The 14,359-nt window shown below is 47.4% G+C and overlaps 1 protein-coding gene across 1 annotated transcript in view; it reads right to left on the reverse strand.

Moving 5' to 3' along the window:
- GPT2 (glutamic pyruvate transaminase (alanine aminotransferase) 2) overlaps positions 1–13,833 on the reverse strand; it is a 49,720-nt gene extending 35,887 nt beyond the window's left edge. Inside the window, exon 1 of the mRNA XM_006887818.1 lies at positions 13,587–13,833. Coding sequence (XP_006887880.1) covers positions 13,587–13,829 — 243 coding nt within the window. The 5' untranslated portion in view covers positions 13,830–13,833. The remainder of the gene's footprint in view (positions 1–13,586) is intronic.
- Positions 13,834–14,359: the final 526 nt, after the last annotated feature.

The raw sequence follows: 14,359 nt of genomic DNA on the forward strand, positions 1-14,359 counted from the left end.
TTGCATATGAATAGCCGACAACCTGTTCCACTGTCAGATTGTGGCTTTGTCCCAGATGATAACATTAAGGATTTCTTTCCACAGATATTGTTGATTTGATTCTTGTGTATTCCATAAAGTCAGGTCCATGTGTATAGTTGTGGTTTGCTTTTTTTTTTTAAAGACACTTTCAATGAGTAAGTCATTAACCATACAAAATTCGATCATGTGATCTCTTGCCTCACTTCTATCATTGTTTTTACAATTATCAATTCTTCTTTGTTTCCAATGTTTGCATCTCAATCACCAGCCATTATTATGCATCTTGATTGTATTTACAATCATTTTAGACTATAGATGTTGGTAAAATCCCTCAATTTCTTTATCTTCTGTTATAGCAGTTATATAAATTGTAGTAGTTGTGAAAATCTGCCTAAGAGTTGCATTAACAGGTCTTCCTTAGGGAGGTCTGGTAGGCTAGTGGCAAGAAGTGCACTGGAATCCCAGAGGTATGCGGTTCGAATCCACCAGATGCTCTGTTGGAGAAAGGGGCAATCTCCTCCTGAACCAGTCAGACCCAATTTGAAGGTACACGCACAAAAAATAAGAACGTAATAATAAAAAAAGTATTCCTTGTATTCCTGTGGATTTTATTCTGTCACTGACAACACTGTCATTCAGGAAAGATCTTAAAATATCTTTTGTGACAATGAATGTGACACCAGTCCTCTTCAATGTGTCATTTCTAGCACAGTAGACAAATATTCGTCAATTCCAGCTCACTAATGCCTATGATGTCTCTCTCCAAGTACTGGTTCCTCCTGAAAACCAGCCCCAAGTATGTAAGATGACATTTCACCACGAGACATCAGGCCGGGAAAGGCAGAGGGTCAGAGAAAGAGAGAAGACCGTCAGCAAGATGGACTGAAAAGTGCCTCCTGCCACGAGTTTGAGCAGGACAGAGATCAGGAGAGGGCGCAGTGTGGGGGAAGGCTCAGATGTGTTGTCCACTGGGTTGCTGTTAGTCATCATCTACTTGATGTCACCTAACAATAACAACAACAACAACAACGCCTAGGATACTACTGTTCACATGTCCCGCTTCCTTTTTAACCACTTCCAATTTTCTTAGGTTCATACTCTGTACATTCCATCCTTTCAATATTAGAGAGTTGTTGTTGTTGTTGTGTGCTGTCGAGTCGCTTGTGAATCATAACGACCCTGTGTACAAGAGCCCTAAACCCTGCTCTATCCTGTGCCAGCCTCGCTGTCTCTGCCACATCCACTCCCACTACCCCAATCACTGAATCGATCCATCTCATCAAGAGGGTCTTCCTCTCCTGAGCTGTCCCTGCACTGTCCCAAGCAGAGTGAGGGTCTGTAGCTAATTCTCCTCATCTAGAGTTGTGTCACATCAGCAAATGAAAGTCTTCTTTGTTGGTTGAACACTTTACTCCCTTCCCATCATGAAAGTAGACTTTGCTCTGGAGAGGAAGTCCTTCCACAGTCCTAGGAGGGCCTCATCTTCCCACACCACACCAGAAGAAGTTCTGCTGCATGTACAAGGTTCCCAAGGGCCCCTGGTTTCAGAAGCAGAAGCCAGGTTTACTTGCCACTGTGTTATCCTGGAAGCTCTGCTGAAACCTGTGCACCACGGGTGAATCCTGCAGTATTGCTTCCAGCATCAGAGCAACACACAAGTCACCAGTGTGGTAAACTGGCAGGTATCTAGATACCACTCGGCCTGAGCGGTGGATTAGCTCATCTGACTCAAAGCTTGGCCATTGAGTCAGAACCAACTCATAGCTGACCCTCCACAGCGTTTCTGAGCCTGTCAGCTGCACAGGTGATTACTCATCTTCCTTCTCTTGGAGCTGCCAGCGGAATTGAACTCCCAGAGAGGTACAGGCTCTGCGCAAGCAGCACAGCTCCTTAGAGAATATTCTACAGAGTTCCCTGGTCCCTTATCAAAGAATGCTACACTGCACCCCTCCCTGCTACACTGCACCTTTCCCCAACACAGCTCCACCTTGACAGTGCAAATCAATGGCCAGCGGCTTGAGGGCATCCTCACCCCCAGGACACACTGATCGGCTAGTTCCCATCAATTTTGGGTTTTGTTGAAAGAATGGGGGCCGATTTTCACAATGGTCTAATAAAGACTGGTGCACACCCTGAGATTATAGCCCTCAGTCACCATTTAGATGGGAAGCAAAACTCATTCCCATGACTCAGTTTGCAGCCAAACAGACCACAGAGGTACTCACCCTTTGGAATAAACAACCACTTAAAACTAAAAGGGCAGTGGTAGCCCAGGAATGAAGCCCAGATGGCAGGCAAGGATTGGAGGAGTAATGGAAATGAGAATCACAGAGAGGAAGGAGGAAGAGAGCAATTACACTGTATTTTAACTAATGTCCTCATACAAAAATGTACTGAAGAGCAACGATGTCAGTCTGGAGATTAAGGTGCACCTGACCCAGGCCACAGTCTTCACAGTTACTTTCTTTGTGCCAGAAAGCTGGACAATGACTAGGGATGATAAAAGGAGAATTGATGCCTTTGAGTTGTGATGCTGGAGAAGAGTACTGAATGCTTGGGGAACAAATGGGTTCGACCTAGAGAGGGTGAAACCAGGCTGTTCCTTCGAAGCAAGGATTCTGAAGCTCCATCTGACATACTATAGGATATAAGGAGGGATCAGTCCTTGGAGAGGGACAACATGCTTGGAAGGGTGGAGGGACAGAGAAAGAGAGGAAGACCCTGGACGAGATAGATTGATTCATTGATTCTTGGATTGATGGGGTAATTGGGGTAGATATGTCAGAGACAATAAGGTTGACACAGGATAGAAGAGGGTTCAAAGCTGTTATACGTAGGGTTGCTATGAATGGCAGGTGACTCGAAGGCACATAAAAACAATACAAGATGTGCATTGAGTTGTTGAATGGAAAAAGTGGAATTGTAGACTTTTCATGCCAATTGCAATAAAAAGGGGGAAGTGTTACAAAACAAAAAAGCATCAAAGATGAAAAGTGCCAACGAACAGCTAAACTGAAACCATTGCGTGAGCAGGTGTTCAGCACAGAAAAGGGACCATGGGCAGGAGGAACGCAGAGATCCTCACTATGCCCGTGGAGATGCACCTGAAGGTCACGGCTGGCCAGGTGAGGAAGCAGTGGGCTTGGCATGATGCCTAGAGTTATCCGAATATGCGTGCACTCCTTACAGATGCCGGGGAAATCCAAAATTAACCACAGGTTAGCAACAGGTTCAACGACCTCCCAGGGTGGTTGAAAGGATTAACTGAAACGAACAGCATAAAATTGCTCAGCTGAGTGTAAACATCATCATTTTACAAATCCGGACCACGAATGGGCTTGTGAAGGTCATGGCGGAGGAAGAAGGCGATGGGGCAGCCTGGTCACTTTCCCACGTCCAGCTGCCCTTTCCTCTAAGGCAGACACAAATTTGAGAAATACAATCCCATGGTCTGGACAGTTGTTTTCCCTCCTTCGTCTCATATACTCTGTGAATGAAATTAAACTTCACCCTTTTGGAAAAAAACTGGTAACAAACAGCTTAAGAAAGCAGTAGTGGGCTTGGGGAGCCTGGGCCCTCGGCTAGGAAACGAGGAGATAAGCCCTAAAATCTAAGCTGAGCTTTAAGATCCCCCCACTGAAGATTCTCCGTTACTTCTGGAAAGGAGGCATGGTGGACTCTGAGGGCACCCCAGAGCTGTCCTGGCATTCGCAGGCAAGTCAGGGGCTGATCTGTCTCACAAACTCACTCTGAGAGAAAAGAAGGTCTTTTCATTTTTAATTTTTTTTTACCCCCTTCTACCTATTCCTTCAGGACTGGTCAGCATTGATGAAGAGCTCCCAGGGGCACGGGAAAAGTAGGGGCTCCAAGTCTAGAGATATGGGGTGTGGGGCACAGCACTGCCCCCTGCCAGGGGACAGAGCAGGCATACCAGGGAGACAAGGCCTGTGAATGTGTGGACTCAGGGCTCACCCCACAGCCAAGAAGGGCGAGAGCGGGGCTAGTTGGCCACAGTGTGCAAAAGGGAGGGCCAGAACCACCCCCTGGCACTGGCCTGGGCTCCTGGCACAAGGCCCTTTGTCGGCAGTGCTGTCTCATTGCAGGTCCCAGGACTGGCCAGCTAAATGCAGGTGATTTCTATGGTATGGGCACAGCTCAGGGGCTAAATCTGCAGCAAATTCAAGGGCCAGGAACACACACTGCAGGCCCTTGGCCAGCTCGCTACAGGGTGAGCTTACTGCCTGGAACGGAGCCCTGGACTCTCTTTCTCTCTGTGCCCCCTGCACTGTGTGGCTGATTCAGGGCCTGAGCACAAAGAACCTGGGAACACTGAGAATCCCTTTTCCTGGGTCTGTCCCCATGGAGAGGAACGCTGCTGCCAGGGCTTCACCCACATGCCCATCAGCCTGCAGTGAATGGGAGGGGGCTGGCTGAGGGTTAGGGAGTGCCCCTGTGCCCCATCAGCCTTCTGCCCAGCGGGGATGTTTGTGGGTGTCAGAAGGGAAGAAGAGGCAAGAGTCAGACACGGCTGACTCTGTCTTGCGAAAGAAAAAAGTGACACATTCTTTTTCTTTTTTCCTTCCCACATTCCCAAAGAAACTTTCTCTCTCACAAAGCTGAAGAGCGAAACGTGGATGCCCATTACTAATCAGCACAAGTTTCTAGTCACAAAATGTCTACTGGAATTTTAGCTTTAAAATTACAACCTTTTGAGGGGAGGGTTGGGAGGGGAGAAAAGTGCAACAACGAATGAATGGAAATCCAAAGTCTCTGTACAGTTTCATTAAAATTAATAATAAATTTTAAAAACCACAATAGGTTAATAAAAAGAATTAAATTATTAAAAAAATACCTTTTTTAAAAGATATTTCAAAAATACCCGAACTCAAATAAATTAGTTTTTTTAAAAGTACACTTCTAACCTACAACCAGGAGAAGATTAAATAGATGAATGGGATCTTGTAAGAATCAAATCCATATGCACATTCAAAAACTTCTCCAACAGGATAAAAAGGGAAGCCACCAACTGGGAAAAAGTATTTGGTAATGACATATCAGATAAAGGACTTATATCCAGAATTTATTAAATACTTGAGCACCACAACAAGATAAAGGGAAATAATCCAGTAGAAAAATGGGCACAGGATATGAACAGACACTTCACCAAAGAAGACATTCAGATGGCTAACAAGCACATAAAGAAATGCTCAAAATCCCTAGCTCTGAGATGCAAATAAAAACAACTACGAGATATCATCTCACCCCAGACAGAATTGCAAAATTTAACAGAACAGCAAGCAACAAATGCTGGCGAGGTTGTGGAGAAACTGGAACCCTTATTCATTGTTGCTGGGAGTGTAAAATGGCGCAACCTCTGTGAAAGGCAGTATGGCACTGTCTCAAAAAGTTGCAAATAGAGATACCATTTGACCCAGCAATTCCACTACTGGGAATATATCCCAAAGAGACCATAACTGACACCCAAGAAGATATATGCACACCCACGTTTATTATGGCTTTGTTCACAATAGCAAGGAGTTGGAAACAACCTAAGTGCCCATCAACAAACGAATGGATAGAGAAGCTGTGATATATTCACACAGTGGAATATTATGCAGCATTGAAAAACAAGGAACTCATGCAATATTATTCAAAATGGGTGACTCTGGAGGACATTATGCTGAGTGAAGTATCTCAGTCACAAAAGGACTAATATTGCATGATGCCACTGTTGTAAAACAAGACTGACCTTGGGGTTGGGGAGAGACTGAGAAAGATGGGTTCAATAATGTATACTGCATTGAAACAGATGAGGGAGAAAACTTTTTAAAGGGATATGTGATTAGGTATTTTTGTCATGACAGGTGTCTAGAGCGAAGGCTACATGGTGGAGTGGACCTGGGGGGAGGGTTTGTAAAACAATGAAAGAATTTTTCTTTTACTTTTCCAAGAGGGTAGTGTACTAGGGGGAAGGGTACTAGGAGGAGAGAAAAGTACAACAATGAATGAATGGAAATCCAAAGTCTCTGTAAATTTTTACTGAAATTAATAATAAATTTAAATTTAAAAAAAATTTTTAAAAGTACACTTCTCATACTATTTGGCATTTACTTTGGTTAAACTCTTGTTCAGCAATAACAAAACGGTACCACACGCACCAGTTGAATGACTCCCCATCAGCCACTTGTGAAAACTGCTGCTACTTGCAGGGTGACACAGTTATAAGGACAGAGGAATATGCATAATAAAATAGCTTCCTAAAAATTGTAACAGACAGGACTCATCAGTGACTGCTTTTCACTGAGACCCTGGAGGTGAGACACAATAATTTTAAGTTCTCAACTCAAAAAAACTTAACCGACAGGTCAAAACCGAGGATGGAAAATTGGCTCCCTCGAATGAAAAGGCAGCACTGGGGTCAGCCTACCCAGCCAAAGGCCATCATAAAGAGACCATCCTGGATATCTTCATTCTGGTCTCTCAAGGTCCACACAGGAGCTTGGAAATAGTAAGGGTCTGAGGGGTCCTGCTCACAGTGGTTCACTGAGGCCTGGTAGGTACATTCAATGGTGACCTCACCTCAGCCCTGTCCCCAGAGGCCTGGAGGGTCTGACAAGCACATTGTTGTTGTTAGGGACCCTCAAGTTAACTTAGACTCACAGCTCAATCCTATGAACAGTGGATCTGTCCCTGCCCTGTCCTGTGCCATCCTCATTATCTCTGATATACTTGAGGCCATTGTTAGTCACTGTGTTGATGCATCTCATTGAGGGTCTTCCTCTCTTTCTCTGACCCTTCACCTTTCCCACCATGATGTCTTTTCCCAACGACATGCCCAAAAGATGTACAATGTACTTTCACCATCCTCACCTCTAAGGAGCAACATATTTGTTTTTTCTTTTGGCAATCATTGGGCTACACAGAACACCGCAACTCAAAGGCATCGATTCTTCTTCTGTCATCCTTATTCATTGTCCAACTTCCCCATGCCAGTAAATGAAAAGACCATGGCCTGTATCAAGGGCACTTTAGTCTCTAAACAGACATTGTTGCTCCTTAGCACCTTGGACATAACTGTCCTGGTTTCCTCTCACTGCATCCTCAAGTCCACTGTCTACTGTACCCAGAGCAGCTTCCCTGTGTACGTAGAGGGAAGGAAGGCTCTATCTGGAGAGAACTCCCTTCCCACCGTTCTGACCCAGGCAGGGATCAGAGAGTTGGCTCTCACACTTCTGGGATAGGTGTATTTCACAGTATTACTACTGTTAGCTGCCTGGTGTCCTCATGCCTAATAGGACAAAGTACTGCCCAATCTTGTACCATCTCCATGACTTTGCAGACAGGATCCTTCTAACGTGCTGGCTTTTCACTGGCCGATTTTCAGAGATACATCACTGACTCTAGTCTGTCTCTGTCCAGAAGCTCCGACGACACCAGTCGAGCATCAGAGCAGCACCTAAGCCTGCTCGGCTGCACATACACAGAACTTGGCTGGTTACCAAGCCCAGGTCTCCCTCGTGAATGGTGCGTCTGCAGCCACTGAGCCAGAGAGGTCCTCTTCAGAGGATGTTCATCAGATGCATCCTTTTCCTTCCCGGCCCACAGGTTCAGCACTACCACATGAGGGTCAAAGGGCAGTTGGAAGATTATAAGGACACACATTAACCAGTGAAAGGGATGTTCCCTGTTATCTATGTGGTATACGGGCAGGAAGAGTGGGTGGAGGAGGGGTTCCTCCCAGAGACCCTACCTCTCATTCAACAAATATCACTGATCACACTGCGCCAGTGGTGAGAGTGAGCAAGCAGTCAGGAATTCAGTCTGGTGAAGAATAAGAAGTAGGTATCAACAACAACCAAAAAACCCACCCCAAAATCAGGGAGCTCTTGTGGCCTAGTGGTAAGAAACTGCGCTGCAGTCCTGAAGGAGCACAGCTCAAATCCAGCAGATGCTTCACTGGAAGAGGGGCAATGTCCTCCTGTGACAGTCAGATCTGACTCAATGGTACATGTTGTTGTTAAGTGTCGTCAAGTCCTAGACGACTCATAACAACCCTATGAATAAAAGATCTGAACACTTGTATAACTTCCATCATTTCTCTAAGTTCATAGAGTTTCCAGAGGCAAATGGTGCATAACAAGAAAAAAAAATCCTTACCTCCCGGTAAATTGGTTACATTATGATAGAGGGAGAACAGACGGAGATTGTCAATAATTTCATTTTACTTGGATCCACAAGTAGTACCAGCTGTCAGGAGATCAGGGGTCATACAGTGCTGGGAAAGTCTGCTGCCAGGGGCCTCTCCAAAATCCTGAAGAGCAATGATGTCAGTTTAAAGACTAAGGTGAGCCTCATTCAGGCCATGGTCTTTCCAGTCACCTGCTATGCATCTGACAGCTGGACAATGAATAAGGATGACAGAAGAGGAATCGATGCCTTTGAGTTGTGGTGTTGTAAAGAGCACTGAGTATCTTTTAGACTATCAAAAGAACAGATATGTCTTGGAGAAAGTGCAGCCAGACTGTTGCTTGAAGGCAAGGACAGCGAAGCTTCAACTTAAATACTTTGCGAATGTTGTTAGGAGGGATGATAAATACTTTGGGCAAGATGTCCTTGGAGGGAGGCTCAATGGTACTGGCTTTGCCAACACAAAGGTATAGGGTTCAAATCCACCGGTTGCTCAGTGGGAGAAAGATGGGCAATCTCCTCCTGTGCTGTGATTTGCTGCCTCTGAAAACCTGCTGTAGGGTCAGCCATGGATTGGTTCTGACTTGATGGTACACAACAACACTCCTCGGAGAAGGACATCATTCTTAGCAGTTTGGTGGATCAGGCCAAGAGAGGGAGATCCTCTTCAAGACAGAATGACATGGTGACTTCAGTATGTCATGAATGATGAGGATGGCACAGGACAAGGATAGGACAGGGTTCAGATCTATTGTTCATAGAGTTGCAATGAGTCGTACTCAGCTTGACTCAGGGGCACATGAGAATAAAAACATGGTGATGGAGTTGGGCAAGGGATGGAAGAGAGGGCATGAGAGGGCATAAGAGGCTCCAAGAACATTGTGTGAAAAGACTCTGAGGTCCTGAACTCAAGAGCAGTGATGGGGTGATGAGGGAAGGCAGTAAGACCCACAGAGAACTCTAGAATGACGCCCCAGGACCAAGCTTGACTACACCCCACATTCCTTGAAATCAGCTCCATTTCACAGCTACGGAAAGGACACTTTGCTCAGTCCAGGGTCTGTTCTGGAGAAACAAGGAAGACAAAAGAATGAGGAAGAATCAGAGTTTCCCCACCCCTCACTGTCTGGTGATGAAGAGATTAGGTGGGAGCTTCCAGGATTGAATTTCCTAACTGGCCAAGTCACAACGGCTGGACTTAAATCCTGAGAAGGGGGGACCTTCAAATGAGGGTCAAACTAGAGAAACCAAGATTCAAGTCAGAAGCAAGAATGAAATTTGAATGAGCTCGGGAGAGTTAACTTCAAGGCAGAAAGGTCGAGGCCTTGGGAAGAAGCATGAAGCCCCACAGAGCCTGTTCCCAGATCCCCCGGGATTCGGGAGGGTAGAAGGGAAAATGAGGAGGTACTCTCAGAACATCCGCATACCAGGCCTCTCAACAGCTTGACAACGAAATTCTTTAGAATGCCAATTGCTTGAGCTGTTCAAATCCTTACCGATAGTACCTCAGTCCAGCCTTTACACACATGCGCCCCCCCTAAAACATCAAACAACAGACTCACAGTCATCAGTCAACCGAGAGTAGAACCGTGATCACGCAGGGTCTCTCATCCTGCTCTACAGGGCAGGTGATGATGGATCATTAGAACCATTATCCTTTATGGTAACGGGTCAATGCTTAACCCACCGTGCCACCAGGGATCCTTTAGGAGAAACCCCTTGGTCCCATTTAGCAGAAGAGTAAGCTGAGGCCAAGGTGCTCTGAGAGACTTGCCTGGAACTCACAGCACATTGAAAGAATCCATGCAGCAAGCCGGTGGTGACTTGGGTATGGTGGAGGGCCCTTTCCACCAGAAGCCTACTCAACAAAGTAGCATCTCAACTTAACAAAGTGGCAGCTCAACTCGAATCCAAATGTCAAGAAGGTTTGACCACCTGAGGTTCCAGACTCGCTCTTAGCTGACTATCAAGTTCTCTGTCCAGCTCCGCCACTACGTTCTCACCTGTGTTTGGAGGCAACAGACACACACTTAAGATTACAGTGTCAATCACCGTCCACTTTTCTGTAGCTCACTTCTGAAGAGTTTGCCTGTGTTTACTTTGACAACTGGAAAAATAGCAAAGCCATCATCACCCTTTTCCAACTGTACCCTGCCCTTCCCCTCAAAAACAAAAAGCAAGAGAGAAAAAAAAAAAGCAGACTGAGGAAGAGCTGACAGATCTGTTCAAAACTCCTACAAATTGCAGCTTATTTTAAATGCTGCTCCCAACCAACATTCAAGCAGCACAGGATCTGCAAAGCTGTGGTAGGATCATCTCCTTGGAGAAACGAGGCCCTCTTGGAGCATGCGCACGGAGGAGCAGCAGAAGAGACAGCCCGTCCACACCCACTCAGCCCCCAGCCCAGACTCTCCGGAGCATCCTCCGCTCCCAGAAGAGAAGCTGGCCCGCCATCCCAAAGTCAAACACCAGAACTGTGTGTTCAGCTGAACAGTCCTCTGTTTGCAGAGCACTTGGTGGCATTGATTTCATAAGGTAGTACGAGGGCCATGGTACCACCAAGTGCCATTATAGACACCCCGTGCCACCCTGGGACACACAAGAGGGCACAAAACTCAGAGTAGGAGGGGACCACCAAGCCTAGCCAGGCCACTTCACTCCAAACTGGAGAACCTGAGATCCAGAGAAGAAAACGATATTCATTCTAAGTCATCCCGCTTCTTACAAGTATAGGCCATCCATTTCCAGTGAAACTGTACCCCCAATAACACCAATCCAATTCTGATAACAATAATTCAAGACAAAGGTAAAAGAACCCTGAAGCGAGGCCAAGCCAAAGACTCCATCTTCACATGTCAAAAAAAGAATGAAAGACTGAAAATAAGATTTTTTCCGAAGAGACTATTCCCCTCTAGTAAATAAGGTTGTCTTTGGGATGGAAAGGTTAACAAGCTGAGCTGATAACTGAAGGATGGGGGGGGGGGCAATGTGCTCAGAAGCATCTGGAGAGTCAGTCTGGTAAGTCACATCCCCCAAAAAATCAGCCTGTGAACCCCTTGAAGCACAGGTCTAACCTCAAAACCATGGGGTCACTGCGAATCAAAATCAGCTCAACTATGTGATGTAGGCTGGCCATCATGTAAAGCTGAGCAACTGAGACTCCGTAATGCAAGCACAGAGCAAGAACGAGGAGGGACAAGGGCTGAATGAAAGCATTTGCTCTGTATTGAATTGTGAACCCCCCAAAAAACACGGGTCAACTTATGTGGGCCATGATACTCAGTGGTTTGATAATTAACAAAATCATCACCATCAAGTCAGAAGCAACTCATATCTGATCTTCCATTGGGTTTCCTAGGCTGTAAACTGTACAAGAGGAGATTGCCCATCTTTCTTCTTCGGAGCAGCTGGTGGATTCGAACTGCCTTTGAGGAGGCATTGCAACTCCCTGTGGACTGCCCACTAGAGCTCCCTAGAGAACTTACTGACTAGCCTTGAGGTAGAACACAGGCAAGTGTCTGTCCCAAGCTATATGAAGGCTCTGGCCCAAATGACCAAGTTTACATACAAGCAATCTGAGCCATAGCCTTGCTAGAAAACTCTATCTTGGCTTCTCACTTTCCTCCAAACACACCATCCATCTCTGAGTCCAGCACAAGACCGCTGTCCACTGTTTGCACCTTATTCATATCCCGCATCCCTCTACCAGACACTGCTCTCCAAAAGGGATCACCCTCTTCCCCAAAAGACTGGACCTACTCTGATTTTTCTGCCTTTGCTCACTGCTCTGTTTCCATCTGGAATGCTCTTCCATTTTCTCTGCTTGCTAAGAAATTCCACCACCAGTGCTTAAGGAATCAGGGCAGCAAAGGGGTTAGGGGTGAGTTCAGAACCAGAGAACAATATGGCTGTCAGCTCCTTCAAGTTCAAATACAAGCCTTACATGGTAGTTACCATTTAGCAAAAGGTCAGCTAATCCCTGGCAACCTACCAGCTGTGGGCCTCGAGAGAAAACACACCTAAGGTGATAAAACAAGAACAATGTAACTCCATTTTGAACCCTCCCTCAAGGACCAGCTCCAGGTACCTGTCAAGTGTTAACAAACAGCAGAGAAAAAAAGAAGAAAAAAAAAGTGTCCCCTGCCTCTGGCCCACCTAGAGGTCAAGGAGGCACAAGAATGAAACTAGTCTACTTTTCAAGGTCCAGCTTTAAACTTAGCACGGTAAGAAGTCAGCAGGAGACAGAGGACTCTGACTTGTGCAGTGAGCTGACTGTTTTGAGTCAGCAGAACTGGGTGTCCCAAGAAGCAGGCCATGATCTCAACAACACTCACTGTTCCTGTGGAGCAGGGGCCAAGTGTTCACTAGGGCTTCTGCCCAGGCCTTCAAGGGACACCGAGTGACTATGAAATATTTGGGTCTGGTGGCTCTGAGTGAAAGATCAAGGGAGATCTGCCTCTATTCTGGGTCAGAATTATTTTGAGCAAGCAGCTGGGTGACTTGCAACACCTTCTTAGAAATCTTTGAGGGCTGTTGACTTTTTTTAGATAGCCTATCTTGAGTCTGCCTTCTGAATTCCACCAGTTTAGAATTCTGTTCTTTCACAAGGGACATCTCTGAGGCAGGCCACAGCTACAGCCGCCTGGTTGTTGGGAGATGGAAATCACTCCCGGATATGCGTCCACTTTACCTGCCCAGGAACCCAAGCCAAGATCCAGGCCAGGCAGCCACTAAAATGAAGAAAGCCCTAAGGGCTTCCTTATCAAGACCCAAAGGTCCAATTCTAGGGTAACGTGAGCTCAGGGACTGAGAATACACGTGGCATCAAGTCAGGCTGCTCTGGGAGCTTTAATGGTTTTGAAAGGGGACTCTCTTTGAACACCTCTTCCCCAGACCACCCACTCTAGTCAGGGAATCATTACTGGCAAAGGGACTTGGAGGAAGCTTCCAGAACAAACTCAAATCTTAAGAGTCCCACGCTACCCTTCTTCTGTATCCATTTTTTTCAAAGCATTAATTCACCACCTGCAACTCTTCTGTTTTCTTTTCCCTTTACTGGCTTGTGCCCCCCTCCCCCCGTTCTGGATCTTGGTTCCGTATGGATAGGACAACCAGATAAGGCGCAGCGCCTGGCACCATGGGCCGCTCCATTATAATATATTAACTAAATTCAACAAGTGAACCGAATTTGAAGGCCAGACTTGGGGCGAGGTGACGGGCATTAGTGGGGTTCTGGGAGGGGAGAAAGGCACTCGGTTTTGGTACAATGAAGGCGCAGGCCACGCGGAGATGGGAAGTACGACAATCGGACCCCAGCAGAGGTTCCCGCAAAAAGTACCCCGAGACCAGCCGGCTCCCGCCCCGGCGCCCGCACTCACCCGCTGCAGTTCCAGCTCGATCTCGCCGGCTTTGAGCACGATGGGGCCCCGCACCGCGTACTCCACCGCCTTCACCTGCGGGTTCATGGACTCGAGCGTGAGGATGCGCTCTCGCGGGCTCCGTTCGGGCCGCATCTTGAGCACAGCCGAGGCCTCGGCGGCTGCGCTGCTCTGACTTCGGCCCCAGGAGCCCAGGGGCCGGAGACCGCAGCCCCGCCGAGCTAGCACCGCCGCCCGCTGCATCGTTCGTCTGTCCAAGGAAGCGCTGGCACCAAAAAGAGAAAAGAACAAACAGGTCGCGCACAGCCTGAGATGAGCACCCGTCCTCCCCTCGCTCAGCTAAGGGCTCTTTCGGTGTGCAGTGCCAGCCTGGCTTCCCGGCTGGTGTCCATCTCCCCGCATCTGGGACCCTCCATCGCGCCACCGAAGCGCCAAAGCACTGCACAGCCGGGTTTGCAAAGATAATGCCCAAGGGAAGCTTGCAACGTGCGGGTCGCCACACCTTGACTAGCGCGCGTTCCTAAAGCTGCTCCGCTGCTCCAGCTTCTGCAGCCGCATCCCGGAGTCCGAACCGCCCGGCCTCCTGCGCTTGCACACCCACTGCCGGCAAGCCCGCCCCGGGTCTGCGAGCGGCCCTATGGACCTTGTAGTTCCTCCGGCCCTTCTCTGTTCCGATGTGGAGGCCTAAAAAACTACGACTCCCACAGTGCTCCGGTGCAAGCGGGGCGGAGGCCAAACTGGGAGCCGGCCAAGAGGCCTGGCAAGGGCTGGGG

The sequence above is a fragment of the Elephantulus edwardii genome, unplaced genomic scaffold (genome assembly GCF_000299155.1).
Source record: "Elephantulus edwardii isolate Elephantulus edwardi_28Jun2011 unplaced genomic scaffold, EleEdw1.0 scaffold00062, whole genome shotgun sequence".
NCBI lineage: Eukaryota > Metazoa > Chordata > Mammalia > Macroscelidea > Macroscelididae > Elephantulus > Elephantulus edwardii.